The 21289-nt window shown below is 33.4% G+C and overlaps 1 protein-coding gene across 3 annotated transcripts in view; it reads right to left on the bottom strand.

The window, feature by feature from the left end:
- The window catches only part of LOC149796275 (uncharacterized), a 67663-nt gene extending 47757 nt beyond the window's left edge, over nucleotides 1-19906 (bottom strand). For all 3 annotated transcript variants that reach the window (XM_089960910.1, XM_089960911.1, XM_089960912.1), the window contains exons 1-5: nucleotides 19818-19906; nucleotides 14441-14667; nucleotides 5857-5968; nucleotides 3243-3348; nucleotides 804-961 (exon numbers count right to left, since the gene is read on the bottom strand). In XM_089960910.1, the coding sequence (XP_089817036.1) occupies nucleotides 804-961; nucleotides 3243-3348; nucleotides 5857-5968; nucleotides 14441-14577 (513 nt within the window). In that variant the 5' untranslated portion in view covers nucleotides 14578-14667; nucleotides 19818-19906. The remainder of the gene's footprint in view (nucleotides 1-803; nucleotides 962-3242; nucleotides 3349-5856; nucleotides 5969-14440; nucleotides 14668-19817) is intronic.
- Nucleotides 19907-21289: the final 1383 nt, after the last annotated feature.

Below are 21289 nucleotides of genomic sequence, written 5' to 3'. Positions count from 1 at the left end.
CATCTATATTTGTATGTAAATTCTATGATACATCTATATTTATATGTACCTCTATGGTACATTGATATTTTTATCAAAATTACTGTAACCGTTAAGCTGTTTGAACCATTAATGGTAAAGAATTTCATGGCACTAGAACACTGGAAACATCCTGATGATTTCAGTCTGATCAGTTTAATCTCTGCTGTCCTGAGATAGGGCTGATGTGTATGTATACAAATTTTAGATGATCTCACCTGGTGAAGTTTTATCTCTCCTGCCCTGAGAAAGGGCTGATGAACAAGTATGTTTTATACTATCTCATCTTAAGAAGTTTGATTTCTCCAATCCCAATATTGGACTGATAGACATGTATGCCTATATCATGTGATCTCACCTTAACAATTTTTATCTCTCCTGTCCTGAGAGAGATCTATTTAATGAGAATGGATACAAAGTCTGTCATGGTTATGGATTGGGCCTGGTTCATCTGTTACACTGTGAGACACATACAACTAGACTGAAAAGTCCAGACCATGCACAACCAGGCTGGTAACACACACACACACACACACACACACACACCACCACCACCACCACCACCACAACCACCATCACCAAACACACTTTGCATTGACATTCATGCCAAAATGTCACCATGATTCATATCTCTCTCTTTCTCTCTCTCTCTCTCTCTCTCTCTCTCTCTCTCTTTTGTAGTCTGGTGCACATCATTAGCACTAAAATGTCTGGACTGTCTAGGCTTATTAGTAAGTGGTTTTGTATACCTCATCCACTGCACTAGTGATGTTTTATGATCTCACCTTAAGAAGTTTAATCTCTCCTGTTCTGAGATAGGGCTGATGAACAGCATCAGTTCGAAGCCAGTACAACATTGTCTCTGCCAGGAAAAACAGAGCAGGAATGTGGTACTTCTCCATGGGAGACTGATCAAGGGAAGTAATTAACACATCCAGGCATTCTGAAAATGATATACCAGTAAGCATAAAAGTTGACAAGCATTTTCTTTCAAATATATATTAGAATTCAGTTTTAACAAGCAATATTAAGTCAATGTTGGTAGCTTTTCTTGCAAACATCAACAAAGATGCTGAAACAAACAAACAAACTGAGGCATACAAAGCTCAGATATACATTATGCAGAACTATTTTTAGTGTTATGTATATCTATATTATGTATAGTATTTTCATAATAATAGTTTTTATCAGGGTCATTCAGTTAATGACATTTTTAATGCTAAAATCCTATGATCATAGTTTGGACTGTAAGATGAGTCATGCATCAAATGCAAAGATTTCATTCATAAAGTTCTAATGTTGAGATGTGAGTGTGTGTGTGATTTGGATTTTTAATGTAGCTATAAAATATTTTCAGTCATATCGCCACAATGTCTGCAGTGTGACAGTTTATTGTGATGTCTAGCACTGGGGCAACATACTGCAGACATACAGCATGATGTCCCACCCAGTCACATTATCCTGATACCAGGCTGATCAGTCCTGTCACTAACCTCTTAATGCTGAGCACCTAGCGAGGCAGCTGTTAGTACCATTTTTATAGGTCTTTGGCATCACTTGGCCAGGGTTTGAACCCATCACCTCCCACATCTGAGGTGGATATTACAACCACTAGGCCACCAGGGCAGCCCATGGCTGAGATATACTATAGTTCAGACAAACATCACATGCTTCAACAAGGACACGAGTTCTTGAGAATGGAAGTCACGTTCTTATTTAAATGTTCCCAACCAATTTCCTGATTAGTCAGTGTGAATCAGCTGATATGATTACTGATAAATTATTCTGAAATACCAAGAATGATTCATTCAAAGCCTTGTATTGTAATTTTCCCAAATGCGTATTACCTTTTCATATAAGTAAATTATTAATGGAATTAAACATCCTTAATAGCACTATTGGTCTTGGAAGTCTTTTTACAAAAGTAAATTATTCATGGAATTAAACATTCTTAATAGCACTATTGGTCTTGGAAGTCTTTTTACAGAAGTAAATTATTAATGGAATTAAACATTCTTAATAGCACTATTGGTCTTGGAAGTCTTTTTACAGAAGTAAATTATTAATGGAATTAAACATTCTTAATAGCACTAGTGGTCTTGGAAATCTTTTTATAGAAGTAAATTATTAATGGAATTAAACATTTTTAGCAGTACTATTGGTCTTGGAAATCTTTTTATAGAAGTAAATTATTAATGGAATTAAACATTTTTAGCAGTACTATTGGTCTTGGAAGTCTTTTTATAGAAGGAAATTATTAATGGAATTATACATTCTTAACAGCACTACTGGTCTTGGAAGAGTTACATGAGATGATTGCTTCATTTATTTAAAATAATCATTCATTGAAATTGCAATACTTTAACATTTATTTCAAGACTATGTTGATGTATAATAGTGTATGGAATTACTGTGAAACATTCTAAGACTATGGATATATAGCTATATTGGAATTACCATGAATTCATTGAAAGGCATATTGGGATCATATCATTGGGATTTCTTCTGTTCTATTGACACATCATTACAGTAGTGACATCATTTAAAATACCTTTGGAACTTATCTGGACTACTCAGAAATATTGGAATTGATAGAACTTTTTGAATTTTAGGAATTCATACACCATTATGTAAGTTACTTTTAATTGTTTCACTTTGTTATCTAGTGAAATAAATTATATTTGTTAATTATATAAAACTTGTTGATTTTGCTCTTTCTTGTTATGCAGGTGTAATACTAGTTAAAGACCACATAGGTGTAATACTAGTTAAAGACCACATTGGTGTAATACTAGTTAAAGACCACAAAGGTGTAATACTAATTTAAGACCACATAGGTGTAATACTAAAGACCACATAGGTGTAATACTAGTTAAAGACCACATAGGTGTAATACTAGTTAAACACCACATAGGTGTAATACTAGTTAAACACCACATAGGTGTAATACTAGTTAAAGACCACATAGGTGTAATACTAATTAAAGACCATATAGGTGTAATTCTAGTTAAAACTGAAGAAAAACCTGAAAATTATGCTGGAAAATCAAACTGTCTGAAAGCCCATAATAAATATAATTGGCAGAGAGAAAACCATTTTTTTCTTCTCCCTTTGCCATAATATTTTGTACATAATACATAAGAAATTATGATAAAAGCAGGAAAATATAAGGATAACAGAAAGATATAAAAAAGGACAAACAACAAAATACAAATCCCTCTCACCTTCCTGAATTTTCCCTTTGCACTGGGCCAGTTGAGCAAGCTCTGTCCAAGCCATTGGCAGATTGGCATGCTTTGCCTCTCCCCCTTCTCGTAGACCAGCCCTTCTCTATAAAACGAGTTGACAGTAACAAAAGTAATGCAGACTGACATACACTACCTGTACTCAGCTACTGAAATATCTTTTGCAGTTTCTAGAAAAACAACCTGCAGCTTTTATGGGGAAAAAACTAAGAAGAACTTAAAAACTAGCCACTTCAATAACTACTGCATAAAATTAACTCCAAATGAAAATAATTAACACTTATATACACATAAACATGTAATAATAATTGGTCATAGATTTGCTATCTAAGCAAAAACTATTAATCTGTACTTACATCGGATTTTAAGCTACTGTCCTTGATGTTTGCTAAAATGACACATAAATTCAAGATTTGAAAAAAGCTTTAAAGAGCCTACAATATTTAAAAAAAAGAAAACTAATAATACTTACGGAAATAATAATAATATTATATTAAAAACTATATCCAATATCGATCTTATAGCAAGCATGTCTACTGATGCTGAAGGACCAATGTGAATGTGACCAGAATTCTTTCTGCATATCACTACCCCTCCTATCATGTTGTTAGAGTCATCAATCTCATTCAATTGGGCAAAGTACGCTACAGATATCAGTCAGCCACATCATAAATCCCCTCAGTATATCACTACCCCTCCTTTCATGTTGTTAGGGTCATCAATCTCATTCAGTTGGGCAAAGTATGTTACAGATATCAGTCAGGCTCATTATAAATCCCCTCAGTATATCACTACCCCTCATATCATGTTGTTAGGATCATCAATCTCATTCAATTGGGCAAAGTATGCTACAGATATCAGTCAGCCTCATTATAAATCACCTCAGTATATCATGATCCCTCCTACAATAGTGTTTGGGTCAGAAAGCTTATCAAGTTGGATAAATTATACTACAGCTGACTAAGTGCAGACCTTGCAATGTTCCACTGGAGATACAATCATACTAAGTACAGACCTTGCAGTGTTCCAGTGGAGATGCAGTATTACTAAGTACAGACCTTGCAGAGTTCCATGTAGAGATACTTTCATACTATCAACATACCTTGTAGCATTCCAGTGGAGATACAATCATACTATCAACAGACCTTGCAGTGTTCCAGTGGAGATACAACCATACTATTAACAGACCTTGCAGCATTCCAGTGGAGATACAATCATACTAAGTACAGACCTTGCAGTGTTCCAGTGGAGATACAATATTACTAAGCACATATCTTGCAGTGTTCCAGTGCAGATACAATATTACTAAGTACAGACCTTGCAGTGTTCCAGTGGAGATACAACCATACTATCAACAGACCTTGCAGCATTCCAGTGGAGATATAATCATACTATCAACAGGCCTTGCAACATTCCAGAGGAGATGAAATCATACTAAGTACAGACCTTGCAGTGTTCCAGTGGAGATACAATATTACTAAGTACAGACCTTGCAGTGTTCCAGTGGAAATACAATGATACTATCAACAGACATTACAGTGTTCCAGTGGAGATACAAACATACTAAGTACAGACCTTGCAGCATTCCAGTGGAAATACAATCACACTAAGTACACATCTTGCAGTATTCCAGTGGAGATACAATCATACGAAGTACAGATCTTGCAGTGTTCCAGTGGAGATACAATCATACTAAGTACACACCTTGCAGTGTTCCAGTGTTGATACAATCATACTAAGTACACACCTTGCAGTGTTCCAGTGGAGATACAGTCATACTAAGTACAGGCCTTGCAGTGTTCCAATGGAGATACAATCATACTAAGTACACACCTTGCAGTGTTCCAGTGGAGATACAATCATACTAAGTACACACCTTGCAGTGTTCCAGTGGAGATACAGTATTACTAAGTACAGACCTTGCAGTGTTCCAGTGGAGATACAATCATACTAAGTACACACCTTGCAGTGTTCCAGTGGAGATACAATCATACTAAGTACAGACCTTGCAGTGTTACAGTGGAGATACAATCATACTAAGTACAGACCTTGTAGTGTTCCAGTGGAGATACAATCATACTATGTACAGGCCTTGCAGTGTTCCAGTGGAGATACAATCATACTATGTACAGACCTTGCAGTGTTCCAGTGGAGATACAATCATACTATGTACCAACCTTGCAGTGTTCCAGTGGAGATACAATCATTCTATGTACAGACATTACAGTGTTCCAGTGGAGATACAATCATACTAAGTACAGACCTTGCAGTGTTCCAGTGGAGATACAATCATACTAAGTACAGACCTTGAAGTGTTCCAGTGGAGATGTAGTCATACTAAGTACACACCTTGCAGTGTTCCAGTGGAGATACAATCATACTATGCAAAGACATTGCAGTGTTCTAGTGGAGATACAATACTACTAAGTAAATGTAGTGTTACAGCGGATATAATATCTCACTTTGTACAGAACCTACATTGTTCAAATGGAGAAAATCAAACCATGTACAGACATTGCAGTGTTCAAGTAGAGGTAAAAATATTTGTACAGACATTGCAATGTTCAAGTAGAGGCAAAATATTTGTACAGACCTTGCAGCGTTCCAGCATTGTATGAGCTGCCTCTTCATATTTTTCTCTCTCATCCAGACTCTTGCCATTGTTATACTGATATACAAACTCTTCCGTCACTTCAAATGGATTCCTGATAATATGTGCATAAGTACCTTATTGATTGCAAACACGACAATGTAAAGTTTTACTAATTATTTACACATACAAGCATATTGCTTACATTTGATTTATTAAAGATAAGAAATAAAAAAGCAGAATGAGAATAAAGTAAACAATAAGTAAATAGTTCATCAACACAAAGTATAAGTCATTAACTAGTTTTTATTTACTGACATTTCTGTGTCTGCTTGTTTTTTAGATTTACTTCAATTCATATACTGACATTTCTGTGTGTGCTTGTTTTTTAGATTCAAATTATTTCATATACATGTTTATTATCTACATTTTACGGTGTTACAAAAACTGCACAAGACTAAGTTAATCTTGCATCTCTATTCAATTAAACGGGTATTCCTAAATTCGACAGAACACAGAAATAATCTTTGAATGGCTCTATAATTCTGACTGAAGCAACCGTAAGCCTAAATATATGAAAAACAATAAAAGCCCAGGATCAGATGGGTTTTCAGTCAAGTTTTTTCAGATTGTTTGGATAGATATTGGTCCATATTATGTAAGGGCAATTAATGTTTCATATACATCTGGGGAGCTATCACCAACTTAAAAAGAAGGCATAATAACTTGCCTTCCAAATGGGGACAAACCAAAACAGTATCTGAAGAATTGGAGACCCATCTCTTTAAAATGCATCAGCATGTATCGTAAACAGACTAAAGCAGGTTCATTCAACAATTATAAATAACGACCAAACTGGTTTTATCAAGGGAAGATATATATAGGGGAAAATTTTACATTCCATATTTCACCTTATGTCCTCTACAAAAAAAATATATGTGGACTCCTTCAATTAACTGACTTTGAAACAGCTTTTGATTCTGTCACATGGTCTTTAATTGATAAAGTGTTAGACTTTATAAAGTTTGGAAGAAACTTCAAAAATTGGATAAAGTAGTTTTATAAAAATATTAAAACTACATTATTGTGCAGTGTTCATTGTCGTTTTTACATTAGAAGGGGCTGCAGACAAGATGATCCCGTCTTCCATATATTTTTCTTCTTTGTGCAAAGATATGAACCCACGTGATCAGGAAAAAGCCAAAATTAAAGGAACGCAAATTAATCCTATAGTATATCTTATCTCACAGTATGTAGATGACACAGCACTCACTCTTGATGGCTCTGAAAAGTCACTGAAATCAGCATTGGATCTCACTCATCTATACTCTACATTTTCAGGCCTTATCATAACTATCAAAAAATGAAAAAGTCTGGACTGGAAGCAGAACGTGTGGTATTACCAGTATTAAATATTGCTCAAAACACCATTTAGACTGGGATTCATCTGAATTTATTTACCTAAGTTGGCAAATTGGGAGGTTCTATTAATAAGTCAGAGACTGTACCCAGTAACTTAACAGATCCCTGGTTTCCGACACAAATCCATGGGTAAGAGTCAGTTAACTTTATTTATCCTCTTCATCCAGCTGACAGGAGCTGGTGCCTGATATGAGGCAATAAATGTTGTTTCTATCTTGAACTAATTGGAGGCAATGACAATAAATAAGGCATGTTTATCTAGTGCACTCTGAGCAGGAGAATGACTCGGAATCACTCTGTCCTTCAGTTGTAGTGACATAGGAGCACTCTCCAACATTTCTCATATCTCATCATGATGAGTAGGGGCTCTACGTGTGCTAGACATTCATTCCAGACTTCCTGGTGGATGCCAAATGAATAGGAGGTGATGGTGGAACAAAAGCCATGGCATCACCTTTACTCTGAATCGAATGGTCCAGCACCCCAAAGGGACATAAGGAAACAACTACCCTGAGATGGAGGGCACTACATCCTGGAAAACTGGAAAGATTCATTGGGATAATAGGAAAGAGGGGGATACCAATCTCATCCCCTTTCCTAGTCTGGACCTGATGAGCAGATTCCAAATCCTGTACAGGGTGTGATGGCAAAGTGGGGATAGGGTAAACTTGGTCCAATCCATATCCTTGTACCATGAAACCTCTCAGTAACAACCGGTGGAAGATCGGCATGACTGGCACAATAACCATACATTGACTGGTCATTTGGATGAACTCATAGGTGACTGGACCAATCATCTGTCAAGGACTGGTTACCAAACACGTCATAACCTAGTTTGTCTTCATCACTCAAGGTGTGGTGTTACTTCTTCCATTCAGGAGGGTGTGACATGCTGCCTTGGAAGTGTTGAATATGGTGCAGCTCCTTACTCACAGAAGATTAAAACATGCCACCAAGGGGGTGAGACAAGGAGCACTTCCTTCCTCACAGAAGGCAGCAATATGCCATTGTGAACACGAGGAGTGTTTGACATCTCCTCCCTTTTGGGGGGAGTCAATGTACTCTTTGGATGTTCACTCTCTCCTAATGGGTGGGCCTTACCTGTCTCCAAAGAGACTGGTCACATAAGCTCCTTGAACCCAGGGTTGTTCTTCCAAGCTGAAGAACTAGTTATCTATGGTGGGCTCCCTGGGGCTGGGTAAGAGAAAAACTTAAAAATTGAGACAATTAAGGGGGCTTTTATTTCTCCTGCCCTCTATAAGTATTTCTGACATCAGCTAGATTCTAGATTTCTTTAGTATTGTGCAAAAAGATCAACAATTCTTACATGCAATTTGAACATGTGAGGCAATACAGGTGAGTGTCCCTTCTTGTGGCCACACCTTCCCACAGACTGTCCAGACATTATTCTTAGAAATAAAAAATTGTCTGAAGGAGAACAATAATAATGACAATATGTACATACACATATGAAGCACTTCTACTTGTACATTGTGTGTGCTATACACCACTCCCTCGATAACACGCGCCCGGATAACTTGCGATCCCACTTATAATGCAGTGTCCGGCATGGCTCCCGATTTTTTCCAAAGAAAATATATTTTAAATATCTTTAAAATATGCTGAACGTGAAAAAATTACAATAAGAATTGGTAAATGAAACCTTGATACATTACTCGTTTTATCATCGAAAATGGTGATTAATGCCTGTAAAGATAGAATCCATATTATGAAATCATCAAGTTCTAAATAAGATATCATATATTATGTAAGTTTTTTTTATGATAAATAGTTGTCAATATGCTGTAAATAAGCAGTCTGGTGAAATAGCGATCAATGAAAACTTCTAGCAAATGCTATCAGGTGACAACAGAGAATGAAATAAACACCAATTAAATGTCTTGCTATGTGAAAGTCAAGTTCTAATCCTTCAATTCCGTTTCAGTGTAAACATTATAATTACAACATATTCTGTTCTATGAAAACATGAAAAGAGTCAATCGACCATCACATCGAAACCCATAAGAACTTCTGTGAGAACCTAATTACATGCCGGCTTTGTTTTGATCAACAACTTGGGGAAGTGTTTTTTGCATTAAAAATCAACTAAACGAGACCTGTGTTGTTTTATCACTTTGAATATGTCTTTTGTATCAAATCAAGCAAGGGAGGTACAAAGAAAAAATTCAAAGGCATTCTAATGTAAGCATTAGTTCTTGTGATCACTACCGTTATCAAAATTCATTTTATTTGACCAACTGAAAATGGTTTTCCATTTTTATACGGTGGCTGGAAACAAAATGTTGACTATGTAAAGATCATACAGTTGAGTAATCTGCAGGATTTTTTTCAGCGGCAGAGAAATCAAGGAGTAACACAAAAATATTAACTGATGTTTTTTCAACATGTGAAGTTACCACCATGTCGGCTAATTCTGCGCATCGGCTAATTCTGCACAACGATACGTCATTTCTGTAAACACTGAATCACGTGTTATATTTTTTTAAAAATCCATTTTGTATCAAGAAAGAACAATCATGCTTTAATTAAGGAAAGTGATATTCATAAAGTGTACAAAAATATCCCACATTTCGACTTGAAATGCTTATGAAAATTTGATTTCTAAATGTCAACATGAAGACCCACTCCATGACCTTCTTGAACCGGTAACCCAGAAAATCTGATTTACTATGTATCTTTTAGAATCATACAAATAAATACATTATATAAAAGAGGGAAATGTATACTTTAAAACAATACTGCATTTTAATCCAAGTTTCCAATTTTGCAAGTTGTCACACGCATGCAAAATCGTCTGCTACCCAACGTGTCAACTCGTCGCTAGAACATAAATTCTCAAGAAATTCCCCGGCGTATAGTCTGTTTCTAAATTCTTTAGTAATTTTTTCACCATCAATAAAACATTGTAAACACATTACATCCTATTCAATGTTGTTTCCCTTCTACATAATAGCTTATTTTTTATAAAACGTTGAACTTTACTAACTTTTTTGCAAGATTGATTTAGTTTGCTTAATATCTTTTGCCATTTATTAGCATTTTTACCTTGAATTTTGTAAAACTAGCTATAAACCTAACCTAATTACTCAAATGAACTGCTGACAGAAACAATGATTCACAGGTGAAGAATCACCTGTCTTTTCTTAATAAAGAAGGTGTTTAATTGTTAACCTGTATTATTCTCTAGGATTAATACAGACACACACAATAATAATGTGATGTGAGTCAAGCAAACTGTTATTATTATACAATGGTGAAATGCAAAAAACACTGAAATGATGTTTAATCAATTATTTAAAATAAAAGAATACAAAATCATTAAATCGAGGTTATGCTGCATTATTGCTTAACAGACAAGACTTTTTGAAATGGGGTGGTTGTTACTGGCAAATAAACAGAAGATAAGAGGGATGAAAAGTAACACTAGATAGAATATTGTTGAATAGAAAACTGCAATATGGTTTTAAACTCATCACAAGTAATATTTCACTGATCAAGTTAGACATAACCTTTTAAAATGTCATCCTTGAGAAGCTGACTGTTTTGTGTATGGGCAACGAGGTGCATGAGTGGACCATGTCTTATTGACAATTCTCCACTCCGTGGGATGATGTATTCATATCAAACAGACAAGGTTTTTCAAAACTAAAATGTTAAAGCTATGCAATAGAGATGGTTAAGTTTTCACAGGTATTAAATCTAGGATTAAGAGTAAAAAATTACTAGAAATGTAAAAGATAATCTACAACTTGATATAGAATATATTTTAACTAAATTTGAATAAATAATGATAAAGTCAGGGATACATACACACAGTGACATACTGCTAAACTTAGTAAATTGTGGTAAAGCCATGTACACATGCACACACTGTGATGTACTGCTACACTTAATAAACTGTGATAAACCCATGCATACATACACACACTGTGATGTACTGCTAAACTTAATAAACTGTGATAAAGCCATGCATGCATACACACACTGTGATGTACTGCTAAACTTAATAAACTGTGATGTTGTTGTTGTTGTGGGGTTTAACGCCATTTTTCAGCACACGATAGGCTATACATGGCGGCCAGTATTAATGGTGGAGGAAGAACCTGGAAAACCCCAGAAAGAACCACCGACCCACGAGAAGCTACTGGCAAGCTTTCTCACATGCCCACATTGGCTGAATCTTAGACTTGAACCACTGCAGACAGAGGTGAGATGGCAGTGATCCGTAACAAAGAGCGCTTTAGACCACTCGGCCACTCGGGGCCCCAATAAACTGTGATAAAGCCATGCATACATACACACACTGTGATGTAATGTTAAACTTAATACAATGCGATAAAGCCATCTATGCATAAACATACTGCGCTGTAATGCTAAACTTAATACAATGTGGGCCTAACATGCATACACACTGTGATGTAATGCTAAACTTAATACAATGTTATAAAGCCTAACATGCATATATACACTATGATGTAATGCTAAACTTAATACAATGTGATAAAGTCATGCATACATACACACATTGTGATGTAATGTTAAACTTAATACAATTAAATAAAGCCTAACATGCATATATACACTGTCATGTAATGCTAAACTTAATACAATGTGAGTCTAACATGCATATATACACTATGATGTAATGCTAAACTTAATGCATACATACACACATTGTGATGTAATGTTAAACTTAATACAATTAAATAAAGCCTAACATGCATATATACACTGCAATGTAATGTTAAACTTGATACAATGTGATAGAACCTAACATGCATACACACACTGTGATGTAATGCTAAACTTGATACAATGTGATAGAACCTAACATGCATAAACACACTGTGATGTAATGCTAAACTTAATACAATGTGATAAAGCCATGCATGCATACACACACTGTAATGTAATGCTAAACTTAATACAATGTGATAAAGCCTAACATGCATACACACACTGTGATGTAATGCTAAACTTAATACAATGTGATAAAGCCATGCATGCATACACACACTGTGATGTAATGCTAAACTTAATACAATGTGATAAAGCCATGCATGCATACAAACACTGTGATGTAATGCTAAACTTAATATAATGTGATAAAGCCATGCATGCATACACACACTGTGATGTAATGCTAAACTTAATACAATGTGATAAAGTCATGCATGCATACACACACTGTGATGTAATGCTAAACTTAATACAATGTGATAAAGCCATGCATGCATACACACACTGTGATGTAATGCTAAACTTAATATGTGATAAAGTCATGCATGCATACACACGCTGTGATGTAATGCTAAACGTAATACAATGTGATAAAGCCATGCATGTATACACACACTGTAATGTAATGCTTAACATAATACAACATGATAAAGCCTAACATGCATATACACACTGTGATGCAATGCTTAACATAATACAATGTGATAAAGCCGTGCATGAATACATATATACAACGTAATGCTAAACTTCATATAATGTGATAAAGCCTAACATACATACACACACTGTGATGTAATGCTAAACTTAATATAATGTGATAAAGCCATGCATGCATACATACACTGTGCTGTAATGCTAAACTTAATACAATGTGATAAAGCCATGCATGCATACACACACTGTGATGTAATGTTAAACTTAATATGTGATAAAGTCATGCATGCATACACACACTGTGATGTAAAGCTAAACTTAATATAATGTGATAAAGCCATGCATGCATATACACACTGTGATGCAACGCTTAACACAATATGATAAAGCCTAACATGTATATACACACTGTGATACAATGCTTAACATAATACAATGTGATAAAGCCATGCATGAATACATACATGCAACATAATGCTAAACTTAATATAATGTGATAAAGCCATGCATGCATACACACACTGTGATGTAATTCTAAACTTAATATAATGTGATAAAGCTATGCATGCATAAACACACTGTGATGCAATGCTAAACTTAATACAGTGTGATAAAGCCATGCATGCATAAACACACTGTGATGCAATGCTAAACTTAATATAATGTGATAAAGCCATGCATGCATACATACACTGTGCTGTAATGCTAAACTTAATACAATGTGATAAAGTCATGCATGCATACACACACTGTGATGTAATGCTAAACTTAATACAATGTGATAAAGCCATGCATGCATACACACACTGTGATGTAATGCTAAACTTAATATGTGATAAAGTCATGCATGCATACACACACTGTGATGCAATGCTAAACTTAATACAATGTGATAAAGCCTAACATACATACACACACTGTGATGCAATGCTTAACATAATACAATGTGATAAAGCCATGCATGAATACGTACATGCAACGTAATGCTAAACATAATACAATATGATAAAGCCTAACATGTATATACACACTGTGATGTAATGCTAAACATAATACAATGTGATAAAGCCGTGCATAAACACATACATGCAACGTAATGCTAAAACCTAATATAATGTGATAAAGCCTAACATGCATACACATACTGTGATGCAATGCTAAACTTAATACAATATGATAAAGCCATGCATGCATATATACACTGTGATGTAATGCTAAACTTAATACAATGTGATAAAGCCATGCATGCATATACACACTGTGATGTAATGCTAAACTTAATATGTGATAAAGTCATGCATGTATACACACACTGTGATGTAATGCTAAACTTAATGCAATGTGATAAAGCCATGCATGCATACACACACTGTGATGTATTGCTAAACTTAATATAATGTGATAAAGCCATGCATGCATACACACACTGTGATGTAATGTTAAACTTAATATAATGTGATACATGTAAAGTCATACATGCGTATACACACTGTTATGTAATGCTAATATTATGTATATTTATTCTGTATTATTTGTTGGCTTTTCTTACTGACTGTATGTTATATACAATTGCATCTTGTACTTGAACATGAATGTGGTAAAAAGTGTGACAAATATTAACTGTCTCCCTTGGAGCATTAACATGGCATTATGAGAAATCAGCTGTGATTGACTGAGGCTTTACCTACTTTGTATCAGCTAGGTAGGTAGATGCTAAGCTAGTTGTTAAGGAAGCAAGATGGATACTTACCTAGTTGGGACTACAACTCTCTGACTCTTGAGGCTCTGGAAGTAGGACTGTTTGAGAAGCCGTTCCTGAAGCTCCTGACGCTGAGAGTGGGAGATGATGCCAAACTTGTGGATGACTGGGATCTTTGTAATGGGCATGGTTATATTCTATAGAAGCTTAGTCTAGTTTACTGTAATTGATGAGGTTCATGAAGTTTCTATGTTAATGACATCCATAGATCCATTATTCTGAAGTGATACATTTTCAGAGTGCATAATTACTAAAATTATGTATTTTGTAATAAAATTATTAAATTTGTATATATATTTATAGTTAATGATTTAAATCCTCCTGAAATACCTATAATTTTATAACAAACACAATTCAAGGTACTACCCATTCAGAAGTCTTTGTGAATCCATGTATTACCCAATAAGAAGTCTTCATGAATCCTGGCATTAACCAATCAGATGTCTTCACAAATCCTTGTATTGCCTAATCATAAGTCTTTGTGATTCCTGATATTACAAAAACCTGAAGACTTACCCAATCAGAAGTCTTCAAGATTCCTTGTATTACCCAATCAGAAGTCTTTATGAATCCTTGTATTACCCAAACAGAAGTCTTCAAGATTCTTGTAGTACCCAATCAGAAGTCTACAAGATTCACTGTATTACCCAATCAGAAGTCTTCATGAATCCTTGTATTAACCAATCAGAAGTCTTCAAGATTCCTTGTATTACCCAATCAGAAGTCTTCATGATTTCTGGTATTACCCAATCAGAAGTCTTCATGATTCCTGGTATTACCCAATCAGAAGTCTATATGATTCCTGGTATTACCCAATCAGAAGTCTTCAAGATTCCTTGTATTACCCAATCAGAAGTCTTCATGATTTCTGGTATTACCCAATCAGAAGTCTTCATGATTCCTTGTATTACCCACTCAGAACTCTTCATGATTCAAGATAAGACCCAGTCTGAAGTCTTCGTAATCCCTGGTATTACCTACTTAAAAGTCTTCATGATTACTTGGTATTACCCAATCAGAGGACTTTGTGATCCCTGATATTACCCCAAAAAAAAGACTAGTTGATTGCTTGTATTAATCAAGCAAATGTTGATATTATTCTTGGTATCACCCTGTCAGAAGTCAAAATGTTCTTGGTATCACCCAGTCTGCTGTCTATATGATTTTTGGTATCACCCTGTCAGAAGTCTATATGATTCTTGGTATTAACCAATCAGAAACTGATATCTTTTCTTTGGAAAATCTGATTAACTCAATAGCAATCATTACACTAACTTCTTCATCTTCAATTATAAATATACTCCTGAAATACTGTCTTTATCTAAATTTTTCATCCACCTTTAAATTTGTTCTCTGTACAATTTATTAATGCAATATAAAATTTCAAACAGGCATGGCTGATAATTTTATTTTTGACTTTGATTTTTTGACAATGAGCTATCTTCAAATTTATCTTATATATAGTCATTATTTGCAAGTTAACATTAATCAATAAACAGCATACAATATAAATTTGTATTGGACTAGGTAAAAAGTTCTAATTTTAGATCATCAGTTTTCCCTGACTAGTTTATAAAACTTGCTAAAAAGATAGAGTAAACAATGATAACGTGGATAATACTTTTAAATGGATATGCATAAACTGTAATTCCTAACACTTTAAAATGGATATGCATAAACTGTAATTCCTAACACTTTTAAAATGGGTATGCATAAACTGTAATTCCTAACACTTTTAAAATGGGTATGCATAAACTGTAATTCCTAACACTTTTAAAATGGATATGCATAAACTGTAATTCCTAACACTTTTAAAATGGATATACATGAATTATAATTCCAAATACAGTACTTTTAAAATGAATATGCATAAACTGTAATTCCGAAAACTTTTTAAATGGGTATGAATGAATTGTAATTCCAAATACAGTATTTTTAAAATTGATATGCATAAATTGTAATTCCTAACACTTTTAAAATGGATATGCATGAATTGTAATTCCAAATACAGTACTTTTAAAATAGGTATGCATAAACTGTAATTGCTAACATTTTTAAAATGGATATGCATGAATTGTAATTCCAAATACAGTACTTTAGAAATTCATAAACTGTAATTCCTAACACTTTTAAAATGGATATGCATAAACTGTAATTTCTAATACAGTACCTTTAAAATGGATATGCATAAACTGTAAATCCTAATACAGTACTTTTAAGCTGGGTATGCATAAACTGTAATTCCTAACACTTTTAAAATTGGCATATATAAACTGTAAATCCTAATACAGTACTTTTAAAATGGGTAAGCATAAATTGTAATTCCTAATACCTTAAAAATGGATATGCATGAATTATAATTCCTAACACTTTTAAAATGGATACACATAAATTATAATTCCTAACACTTTTAAAATTGTTATGCATAAATTGTACATCCTAACACTTTTAAAATTTATATGCATGAATTGTAATTCCAAATACAGTACTTTTAAAATGGATATGCATAAATTGTAATTCCTAACACTTTAAAAATGGGTATGCATAAACTGTAATTCCTAACACTTTCAAAATGGGTATGCATAATTTGTTATTCCTAACACTTTAAAAATGGATATGCATAAACTAATTCCAAATACCATTTAATGTAATCTTTAACATCTTTAGAGTCTGTCCTATGTAAGCATTTTTCACAACTCTTTATGATGGTTAGTCTCTCATAACTCTTACTGTCATTGCCCTATCTAAATCACAAAATGCCCTTTTGCATGATGAACTTCATATAATTTATATGAAACTAAATAACAAAAGTTTCAATAGGTCACTCAAAATGTGCAAGATCTAGTTGAAAAAATGGACTATATTAAGTTAATGTTGACTTCCAAGGACATAAAATAATATGTTTAGGAACTCAATGAAACCAATTAAATAACCACAATAATAATTTTTCAAGATTATACAAGGACAGAGAAACAGCAGGGGTAGGTCTTGTATAAATTATAGAAAATGTAAATGCAGACAGGTGAACTGACTTTGAGTCACCAGAAATTGAGATTACTTGGATAGAAATTTCTCAAAATAACACAAAATCATTCTTAGTTGCTTTCATTTACTGGCCAACTTCCTCGAGGGCAATTTGGAATGATAACTTTTTAAACAAGCACAAAGTGTTCTTACTCAGATGAAGAAAGATAACAAGGTGATGTAAATAAGGACTTCCTCAATACTCAGTAAGGAACTTATTGACTCATTCAACCTTGTCCTGCTTGTAAATTAACCCACAACAGTAACATAAATATCAAGCTCTTTAATTGACCCATTCATACCATCCTATCAGACAATTTGGCAAATGTTAATGTACCGAATATTGATCCTAGTAACCACTGCCCTACTTTTCTCACAAGTAAGATAACATGTAAAACTGTTTTATGTATATTAAATTTAATTGTTTGTCTGTTAGTTTTAATTTATTTTATTCCATTACATGCTATTGTAATGTAACATTGCTTACTGGATTTGACGTCCAGAATTGATTTTTTTAACATTATTTTATCTTTTTTGTTTTCATTACTTGCTATGATACCTTATTATCAATCAATGCTTGAAAACAAAAAGAACTCAAATTCTATTTAGAACATTTTCAACTGACTCACGGGGAGGGGGACAAAAAAATCAGATGAGTAAAATTAGCTCACTTATGATAAATTACACCACTATTACCATAAAATTAAAGAAATCAGTGATAGAAAACAAACACCACTATCAACATAAAATTAAAGGAACCAGTGACAGAAAACAACTTTGAAGAATTAAAAAAGTTCTACACCAGCACAATCACCAGGGAGATATGATTCTCTATCCCATCAGTGTCAAGGAACTTTTAAAAAATTCTGTTTCACTGAACTTGATGCTATTAAGCTATGGGACTAGATCAGACTGGTCCATGACTCATAAAAACATATGCCTCAGCCATTTCAGAAAGCATAACATTTATAGGCAACCTAACTATTGTATCCCCATCTGTCACCAAATATGGAAAACTGCAAAAGTTATGTCTATTCACAAATCAGGTTCAAAACATGTCATAATTGATTCAAAATATGTCCATGACTCATTCATTTTATATTTAAACATTCACTTTTGAGCCTTAACTAAACAAGTTTTAGACAGTCTCATTGATGTGTAACTGTCGTGATCTCCCTAATTGATAAATTGCTTTAAACACTTCATCAAGGTAGGATAATAATAATAATAATAATAATAATAATAATATTAATAATAATATTAATAATAATAATAATAATAACAATGCACAATTCTTACAAGATGATGTGTCTTTAGACAAATGCTATTAAAAACAAGACAACTGACCTCCTGCTACAGTAAAATATGCACAAGACTTTATAAATGAGTACATAGAGGATTCATAGAAAACAGCAGTTGCAAACATGTGTAAAACATTATGGTTAAGTATAGGGCAACAATATTATTATAAAAAAGTAGTACTGAATTAAACAAAATCATGCACATTATTGTTTCTGTAGATGTTGACTAAGAACCTTTTTGAAAGCTTCACACGAGTCAGCTTGATATGAGGTGGTATGGCTTTTCCATAGTTTGGCTCCAGAAAAAGCAAAACTCTTTTTTATAAAACTCTGAATTTGGTTAAGGTAAATATAAGTTGTTGTCTGAGATGGATCTTTGTTCATACATATGTAAAGCTTTAACAAATTTAAAGTTTTATATATATATATATATATATATATATATATATATATATATATATATATATATATATATATATAGTAAACACTTTTGAAACCGAGTTCTCTGCTGAAATGGAAGCCACTTTAGGGTTTTAAACAGATGTTCCTGGCCAGGCTTGTAAATAATGACCTTCCAAAGGAATACAGATGAATGACAATCAAAATAACGTGAATAATTGCCATTTAAAGGTATGTAGAATCAATTTTTTAAAATACTGGAATAATATGTGTTGAACGCGTAGATGACAATATGATTTTTACTATAACCATGTATGGTTACAGTTACAGAAACGTGTTCAAGTGCGTCAAAACTGATGTCTCCATGTAACACATTCGTTTCTTGCGATACATATTACGAAATAAGCCATTCGAAATAATTACATAAATAAATGCAAAATAAAACAGAACAATCATTTGGATGAATTAGTGAAACCTTGGCCAGTTTATCAGTATCATTGTCTTTTGCGGGAAAATGGCTCCACCAAAAGGCACCATTAAACTTGTGATAAACGTTTTATCGACAAGTAAAATAAATTAATTTTATCTGCAATTTTGTGATAATAATGTGTTGAAATATACTGAATAAGAAACAGTAAATATACCCTTTTTTAAAATTAAAATTCAATTAAAACACTTTTGCTCATCGCGGAATTAGATAACTCTAAGTGTCGACTGTTTCCATAGAACTCATCAACTACGCATGCGTATTGAGACGGAAGTTGGTAAGTCACCAAGGTCCTGTATAGGGTAATACGCTGATTCGGATCATGGCCGATTTGGACCTGGCTTATTTGGCCCAAATTACCGGCTGATTCGACCCAGATTATGGGTTGATTTGGACCATGTAAAATACACTTCATTATATATAACATTTCTAAGTATTCCATGGTACATTTTGCAGTTTAAATATGCTTTTAAGGAAACGAAACACTGATTGTACGCGTGATAATGGCATTGTTATATATAATGAAATGAAATTATGTAAGATTGTTTATCTTATAACCTGCAGTTATAAAGTGAAATATTTTTGAAAGCAGCTCATTCGCCTTTGTGAAATTTTTTAAATAGTTTATTTTATTGAGAAATAAAATTACTAACACCGAAATAAAAATCATTAAATCAGGGTTCACGCAGTAAAATTGTTTGTATTTATATAATGATCTGAGTATGTTAATGCTTCTGTTAGATTTATTTATAATTAATGTTTAACCTGTACATTGTATAATAATCTAAATAATACATATACACTAAAAAATAAAACCAGGTCCTGTCAAATTTAAAATTAATTCAACACATTATCACAAGTCTATATCCTGATCATTTTGTGAATATCATAATAATTAAAATGAAAGGAATGGTAACCTGTCAAAAATGGTATTATTATTATTATTATTATTATTATTATCATTATTTAAAGCCTTCTATAACCCATGATTTATTTTTTAGCACGATTGTCACACACGAATATATCCGAAGTGGGATATTAAAAGATAAATCTAAGGCTAGCGTAAAGCCATGTAACTGTTATTTATTGTTTCTAAATACAATTATTATTTTTGGAAATATAATAACTACGACAACGGCGACACGTCAAAACGCTGCCACCTCAAATGCAGACGATCACGTCTTAATATATCCGGTGTCATTATTATCGCCGTTTACATTTCTAACGGGGATACTTTTTACAAACACAGTGGATAATATTCCCTCGCGTTAATGATTTTTATGCAGAAATATAAATACCATATGTAATATAAGTAATTAAAATTTAACATTTTATATTATGTATTATTATGTCCTCCGTATAGGAAGTATTTATTTATTTATTTATTTATTTATTTATTTATTTATTGTATCATCAAAATTAAGATTATAATGCAATGATAGCGATTTTATTTTCACACAGCGGAAACGTCGTTTCTCGTAAAGCGAGATATTTCTTTATTCTTTATCTCGTTTAGGTCCTTACTTAGATCATTCGTCCAGTGCAGGATTACCAGATAGGCAGAGTAGGCACCGGCTTGGGGTCCCCGCGACAACGGATCAAAATAATATTGATAAAACGTATTAGGAG

Source organism: Sinohyriopsis cumingii, chromosome 6 (genome assembly GCF_028554795.1).
Source record: "Sinohyriopsis cumingii isolate HCF-2022 chromosome 6, ASM2855479v2, whole genome shotgun sequence".
Taxonomy (NCBI): Eukaryota; Metazoa; Mollusca; class Bivalvia; order Unionida; family Unionidae; genus Sinohyriopsis; species Sinohyriopsis cumingii.
This window is presented reverse-complemented; position numbering and strand designations above follow the sequence as displayed.